Source organism: Nilaparvata lugens, chromosome 4, assembly GCF_014356525.2.
Source record: "Nilaparvata lugens isolate BPH chromosome 4, ASM1435652v1, whole genome shotgun sequence".
Lineage (NCBI taxonomy): Eukaryota > Metazoa > Arthropoda > Insecta > Hemiptera > Delphacidae > Nilaparvata > Nilaparvata lugens.
The window spans coordinates 6,321,096-6,329,597 of NC_052507.1; the positions used below are offsets into that span (position 1 = coordinate 6,321,096).

General features: G+C 36.6%; 1 protein-coding gene across 1 annotated transcript; it reads left to right on the plus strand.

Moving 5' to 3' along the window:
• Positions 1 to 1,471: 1,471 nt before the first annotated feature.
• LOC120350788 (F-box only protein 11-like) lies at positions 1,472 to 8,502 on the plus strand (the record flags this gene model as incomplete). The annotated part of the gene is given in 3 exon segments (XM_039425608.1): positions 1,472 to 1,681; positions 4,427 to 4,634; positions 6,899 to 8,502. Coding segments are annotated over 3 exon segments (548 nt in total), but the record flags the coding sequence as incomplete, so codon positions are not given.

Genomic DNA, 8,502 nt, shown 5'->3' on the forward strand with positions numbered 1-8,502 from the left:
GCTCCTTAATTTATATCTTACCTGCCTTTCACATGAGAAACCATAGTTGGCAAGGTATTTTCACCCTCCATTTTTCCCATCACACCACATCTGTTTAGCAATTTGTCATGTTTTATTGTGTTGAATTTAGTGTGACTGCTACTGTAAGGCCCGGTTGTAGAATAGAATAGAATATTCATTTTATTCAACAATAATACAGAAAATTCCATACAGTTGAATAACGTCGGGAGGTTTTACAGAAAGCTACAGGAAGATGTACAAAAGCCGGTTAAATTTTCACCATGAAAACCAATCAGGGAAGGCGTTTTTGAAAAGACGGCCTTTTGATTGGTTCACATGGAATTAATCACGATTAAAATTTAACCGGCTTTTGTGCTACCGGCACTAATTGTTTTATTATATACAGTACTAGCAGGTAACCTGTGCTTTGCACTGGAGGAAACTTTGAGTCGTAAAATACTGTCACCTTATGTCAAGAAAACATAAAAAACTAATTATTTATTATTTTTTCAAAATTACATGGATAATCTTCAGATTTGAAAATTCTCAGCAAAAATAGAGTTTGATTGTTCTCGAACCCGTAAAGCTTTCATGCGTGAGTCGCTCGTGCAACTAAGCAACGGAATCACTTTCAGAACGCTTTGTTTGGTTGGGCTTTGAATCAATAATTGAATAAATTTGTTTGATTATCAAATTAAAATGGATTAATAACAATGAAAATAGGCCTCGGTTAATTGAAAATTTTTAAGTAAAATTGCAAGTTGATCAGTTTACTAATTTATTAGTGATAATGCGTCTATCCTGATGATGAATTTCCTATCCCGTACATGTCTAAGACTATTCTTTATTTCATATTAACAAGCTGACCAGCTATTTTCTGATTGCAAGTTGATCAGTTTATTAATTAATTAGTGATAATTTCCTATCCCGTACATGTCTAAGACGATTCTTTCTTTTATATTCAGTATAGATATTACTATAATTAGTTTGTTTGCAGTGATATGAAATACTTTTTTCTTGTCATCAACCTGATTTTGTATTGTGTTATTTTTAGTATTTATATTTATTTTGAATCGAACTTTTTTGCGACTCCCACCAGCAGTCAAAGACTTTTCTTTTGCTTGTGGTGCCTGAAACAATTTTTAGTTTTTTAGTTCTGGGTAGTTAATTTTATTTTATTTTCTTGTTAAAGTGTTTGATTTATTAACCTTTGATTTGTTACGTTGTTAAATTTTAGCAATAAAGAATTGAATTGACCAGTTATTTTTTGAATCTGCATTTAATTAGTGCCTCAATTTTGGCTGTTTAGTTCTCATTAACGGCACCCAATAATTGAAAAAATTCTCTCACTTTTGACAGGAGTTTTAGTTTGAAAACTAAAATTTATTTATGATTTACACAGTATTTATTTTTCTCAATAGCATCCTCCATTAATTGAATGTTTTCTTTTGTTTTGACACAGGTATTTTAGAAGAGAACGACATATTTAGGAACGCACAGGCGGGAGTGCTGATCTCAACGCAAAGCCATCCGATGCTGAGGCGGAACCGCATCTTTGACGGACTGGCGGCTGGGGTGGAAATCACCAACAATGCCACCGCTACCCTCGATAGCAATCAGATATTCAACAACCGTTTCGGCGGCCTGTGTTTGGCCAGCGGTGTCCAGCCCATCATCAGATGTAAGCTAATACAGGGTCCTCCACGAGAAACTGATGTTTTTCAAATACATGACAATCCTCTATTTTAAAGTTTAAAAATCTGGTGTGGTGCACTCACACAACACAACTTTCCTTGCCGTTATGAGAATTGATCAACTGACGCTAGTGTTCCCGCGCATCTCAAGTCTACTTTTCTAAGATCTGAGCCAGCTGGTGGCAGGACAATAGCGCTGCAGACACACGAAGTCTGCTTTCTCTTCATAGTTGATGATTTAATAGAATCAATAGTTTGCAATTGAATAATCTTATTTTCTCTAATTTCGAGCTTATTTTCAATTATAGGTGAAAATGCTACTGGACATTAATTGTAGAGATTTTTAGGCTCAATCTTTTCCACTTGAAATTTTTTGTTTAAATTGTATCTGAAGTCTGATAATTGGGAATCTAAAATCAAACTTTGCATAGATGGTGCAGTGCTCCTGAATTTTTTACAGATATATGACTTGTGACAGTTGATAGAGCTTATCAATGACTTTTCTAGGTATGAATTTGATCAAAATTGTTGGAGCCGTTTTCGAGAAAATCGCGAAAAACCCTGTTTTAGACAACATTTTTGCCATTTTAGCCGCCATCTTGAATTGCATTTGATCGAAATTGTTCGTGTCGGATCCTTATAAATGTAAGGACCTTAAGTTCCAAATTGCAAGTCATTCCGTTAATTGGGAGATGAGATATCGTGTACACAGACGCACACACACACACACACACACACACACACACACACACACACACACACACACACACACACACACGCACACAGAGAGAAAGAGAGAGAGAGAGACCAATACCCAAAAACCACTTTTTTGGACTCAGGGGACCTTGGAACGTATAGAAATTTAGAAATTGGGGTACCTTAATTTTTTTCGGAAAGCAATACTTTCCTTACCTATGGTAATAGGGCAAGGAAAGTAAAAATAATTCATTGGCTGAAATACGTTTCTTGAAACATGCAATTTGACTAACCCAGGTTCGAATAATAATATAGCATTAAGATGGTGTCCATTTTCACGCTGACAGATGGGGAAACGCTTAAATTTTCTTCCAATAGTTGACGATCGATCTGAGCGACGCTCTGCTCTAAAGCTTGTCGCAGTTCGTCCAATTTAGAAGGCTTGTTTTCATACACACGAGACTTTAGAAGTCCCCACAAGAAAAAATCACACATCGAATCAATGCAGGTGGCCGAATCTAGAGATAACGCGATAAGGGAATATAGTTCCATGTTCTTCTAAAGGTGCGTACATATATACGAGCGTCCAACACGCTCCGAGCACGCTCCGCACTCGCTCCGACCATGAACGTTACGGGAGATGTTAGCTCTTCTCGCGTTCCACTCTTGCTCTCCGGTCGATCATCAATCGATCTGCTCGAGTGACGTTCGATTGCGGAGCAGAGCGAAAGTCTGTACGCACCTTAACATTCACCAATACATGCTGGCGCGTAAAAACAAACAGTTTTGTTTGAACAATCCGCCAATAATAACAGGAAAGTTCTGTTAAAAAGAGCGCCATACTCAGTGGATGAATGTGTGGATGTTTTGAGGGAAGAAAATTACGTATCATAGAATCATTACAAAATAAAAATTTCCTTTAAATCAACTGAAATTAATTGATTTCTTCCAGGGGGTGCTCCTGAAGGCAGTGTTTTTTCTTTGACGTCTCCTCCTTACACTATTGTACTTTCTGTGTTTATTATTGATTGTGACGATTCAATGTTGTGAAGCTTATCTTTTATAGGCAACTACTTGAATAAATGAAATTTGATTGATTGATTGATTAATCATGTGCCAATATGCGGCAAGTACCCATTTAGGCTAGGCGCACACCAGTTAGTCAAGACGAGACACGATCAGACACGTTTAGTCACAATACTTCACATAGTTGCTTGTGACGCAACTCACACAGATTAGTCATTGCAATTAGACATGTCTTCATAAGCAACTATTGAAGTATTGTGACTAAACGTGACTGATCATGTCTTGTCTAGACTTGAGTAACTGGTGTGCGCTTAGCCTTAGATAGATTTCAACTACTGATGAATTTGAATTGACGAAGCAGCAAAAAAAATTACTGTTTTCTTTTTTTCTTCAAGTAAAACTAAACAAAACACTGCTGCCTCAATCACTGTTTGGCACAACTCACACTACCTCGACTCAAATCGTACGACTCCAGTCGAGGATACTCCAGTCTCTCGACCTTACGACTTTCTCGCTCATTGTCACCTACTTCAGTTCCATGCTACTCCATTTCTAACCTCACATTATTAAAAATATGAGATCCAATTCGTCACTTCTGCGCATGTGACAAATTTTATAATAATTATCATTAATATATTGTCTTATCTAGGCTAATCCTTATTATTGTCTTATCTAAAATGATAAAACTTCAGTTTCATTTAAAATGCACGATACTATGCAACTCGAGTCGAGGCTCGACTCAGTCTCACAATCGTGAGGTCGCGGAGACTAGAGTCGACTGGTCTGAGTGTCACCATTTGAAAACACATGCTGCGTCGAGAAGAGACTAGAGTCGCAGTCTCTTCTCGACTTGAGTCGCGTTAGTGTGAGTTGAGCCTTTCTTTCAGTTTTTATTGAGCTCAGTGTGTTGGTAATTGACCTATCAATAAGCCCCTTGAGCAGTTTAAGCAGTACTGTCTGATTGTTTGGGGTTTAATGAGTAAAGGATGATTGTTTGGGGTTCTGTTCAGGTAACAAGATCTTCTCAAACCAGGACGCGGTAGAGAAGGCAGTGCGCAATGGCCAGTGTCTGTACAAGATCTCCAGCTACACGTCGTTTCCGATGCACGACTTCTACCGTTGCCAGACCTGCAACACCACCGATCGCAACGCCATCTGCGTCAACTGCATCAAAACATGTCATGCCGGGCACGATGTCGAGTTTATCAGACATGACAGGTACACTAATCAAATCAAGCTAAAATAATACCTTTCAGTAGAGAGTATAAACCTAGCTCCGCAGTGCAGGCTGGATGCTTGGCTGAATCGGACTAGGCGCTGAGACAGCAAATAATAGCAGCGTTGGTGGGAATGCGAGCGGCCGCAGTAACATCTTCCATCCAGCAATGGTCGGCGTAGTTCCGCCTGGTGGGCAGACGAAAGATGAATCCAGTCGGTTATTTGATCCCTCCAGCCAGGCTCAGCCAAGCAGCCGAGACAATAGAACAATGGTGTGACGGTCTTATTCGCGTTCATCAGCAGTTTTCTTTCTCACGATTATTTTGATTTTTGTGCTACCTATAGTCAATAATAACTCCAGTCACCAGTAAAAAGTTTCCAGAAACGTGGTTTACTACCATATTAATGACTTTTCATTATGATTTTTAATTATTTAAAAACATTGTTGCCATTCTGAGCCTTCAGGCTAAACTTGGGGTCGCTGAGAACGAATCTGTAATCAGAATTTCTCTATCACGAAAAATAACGTAAAAGACCCAGCTGTTGATCGTCTGGCAACCGTTAATAGTCATCCTGCAATGCGGTCGAAACACTTCCAAGCCAGACACCCATCTCAAATGACAACAACGCCAAGCTGTGAGAAACCATTCTGCACTGCGGCGCTAGGTTAAGGGCTGGAGTCAGAAGATTGGGTTTCCGAAACGGGGTGTAGTCCCGTTAACAGGGTGGCCACCTACCTGGAAAACCGGGAGAACCTTGAATTCCTCATGATTTTACTAACCGGAGAAAATACCATGAATTCCTCATGAATTTTTCAATTGATTTAGTAAAGAAGTGTACAGTACCAATAAACTCACATAAAAAAATACTTGATGGCTAGCAATAATAATTGGCAGTGTTTTTGAACTACCTAACCTAAAAAAATATCTAGAAACATGGATATTCTTGTCATGTCAAAAATTATCAATATATTTGGAAATTTAAATATGCTATTTGCAATTCGTCATGGAAGATCATACTGAAGATTTCCATAATACATTCTTTACGAATGTGTGTTGTTTCTCAAATACCTCGGATATTTTTCCTCTTCTTTTATTTTTCCTCTTCTTTCATTGTAATTTTTCAATATTCTTCTTTTCTGTACTCTTACTATGTATAATGAACTATTGTAATTGTGTTGTTATGGAAGCAATTTTTGGGAGAAATCCTGTATGCTTCCATGTTTTTCATGAATAAATAAATAAATATTCTACTTGGAAAATTCGAAATTTCACTCTGGAAAACCGGGAATCACTCATGATTTTTTTATTTTTAAGTGGGTGGCCACTCGGTTAATCTGATTAGGGAGTAAAATTAAATTTCGAAAGACTAGAAAATTGAACACAAAATAAAATAAAGAGAAAATAGTGTTAAGTTTCAGCTGTTTTAAATCATTTAGGAATGTTACATTTCGTCAAGGAAAAACGTTTCCAATTATAGAAATGAGAAAATAAAGATTATAATGAAAAAATCACGACTGCCCCGTTTCGGAAAGCCAATCTTCAGCTGGAGGAAAACTAGGCTGAGCCTGTACTATTTGACTGGTAAACTGTTTTTCGTTTTATTTTCCCATTTGTAGGTTGGATTGTAAGATTCAAGTTGAATCAAAATGTCAAACATGTTCAACGAAATTTACTTGAATCAACAAAACTGGATAAAGGATCTACATTTTTTGTATAGTGGATTGAATTTTCTGTTCTGTAAACTAGACTTCAAGTTTGCAAAATACATTCATTTCATACAAAACTTGAGGCCGGGTTCCGAGCTCGAGATTTAGCTAAGTTCTACACTTTGAACAGCTGGAGTCTGAAAATTGGCTTTCCGAAACTACGGTGCGTAGTCGTAGTCATAGTCAAAGTCACGTATAAAATTAAATTTCGAAAAACTCGAAAATTGAACACAAAATAAAGTAAAGAGGAAATAGTGTAAAGTTTCAGCTTTTTTGAATTATTTAGGAAGTTTCATTTCGTCAAGGTAAAACGTTTCCAATCATAGAAATTGGAAAATAAGATTTATTTTGCTGCAACTATTTACTGCGACTACGCCCCGCTTCGGAAAGCCAATTTTTTGTCTCCAGATGTTTAAAGTCTAGAACTTGGCTAAATCCCGAGCTGGGAAACCGGCCCTAGGTTTTGTATGAAATGAATGTACTGTATTTTGTAAACTTGACTAATGTAAACGCCCCTTTAGAGTTTGTGTTAGTGATGAGTGTTGTTGTGTTTTAGGTTTTTCTGCGACTGTGGGGCGGGAACTTTGAGCAACCAATGCCAACTACAGGGTGAACCCACCCAGGATACTGACACGCTCTACGACTCGGCAGCTCCCATGGAGTCCCACACACTCATGGTCAACTAATTCACCCCTACCCCCCGCCCCCCACCCCCCACGTGTACATACTATACATACACCCTCCCTCCTTTTTATTGTGATGTGTTTCTACACTTTAAACAGACTATGAATAATTTATTTAATTTTTTAAGAGGCAAAATGTTCTGTTGTTAGGAATAAAATTAACAATTTTGTATTTGTGTTATCTAAATGTTTATAGTTATTATTCCGGTGATAAAACGTCGTGTTGCTGTTGTGTTGTTGTTTGTGTATTGTGTGTGTGTGCGCGTGTGCGTGTGTGAGCAGCTTGGTGTATTACTATATTGTGTACAGGACAAGGATACCTAATAGCTAGAATAATCAAGTGCGAAAGAGAATCGAGATATTTTTATAAAATCTCCTGAAGATGATCTTGCCAATGTGTTGTCGAAATCGAGAGGCGGCACACAGTAGCTGAATAATTATTCGTAACATTATCAATTAGAGGTTAAATTATTATTGTATCGGTGGTAAACATAAACTTTGAAACTATTAAATTGTGAATGATATTCGATGATATTAGCTACTACATTTTTTATATTAATTCAAATTTACAGCACATTATAATATAAAATTAATAAATAAAATACTCGCCTACTTCCTCAAGATTTGTTTTATAAAATTGATGATGATATTACTACAGACAGGACAGTAATCTATGATTATACGATCCGTGCTATTTATAATTATATAGTCCTTCTGTGCATGAATCATAGTCCTTCATTACGTCATATAAATATGTGCTTCAGAGTCGACCAGTTCAACAAGTTGTAAATACAGTACTAGTCTAGCTATTAAATACTATATCAATACTTTATTAATATCTATAAATTTTACTACATTTAAAGACAGTCTGCTTTATATAATTCATAATAGAAACTTTGTAACCCATGTAAATTTGTGTAAGATATATATGATTATTGTAGGGAAATTTGTGTGTCAAGTTAGGGGAAAAGGAACATTTTAGTGTACTCCCCAAAGTGCCATAATTTCATTTGATAGTTTGCGAGAAAAGGTTTGAAAGGAATTTGATTGAGAATGGTTGTGATAGTTTTTAATAATTGATGGAAAGAACTGATTTTGACCTTTTGTGGAACAATAGAGTGGGACACCAAAACTTTTTTGCCTCAATTTTATTGTTTTTTTTTCAAAGACTTGATCCAGGATCAATTCAGATTAATTTCTATTGAACAATATTCAAATGTCAAATATATCCATCTGAAAACTTGAGCCTGCCATGAATTACTTGAATTTTGCGAATAAAATTTGGGCACAGTTACAAGTGGAAAGTTGTTGTAATTTTTGGATTATTAAGTCTTACAAAGACTAATATTTTGGGAAATCGAGGTTAGGATGAAAACCGTAATGTATAAATAGATAGTGAAATGATGGATAATTGCCGGAGAAAAACAATTATGTGATTCAAATGACTGTTACTTTACAATGTAAAACATTGGGTTTT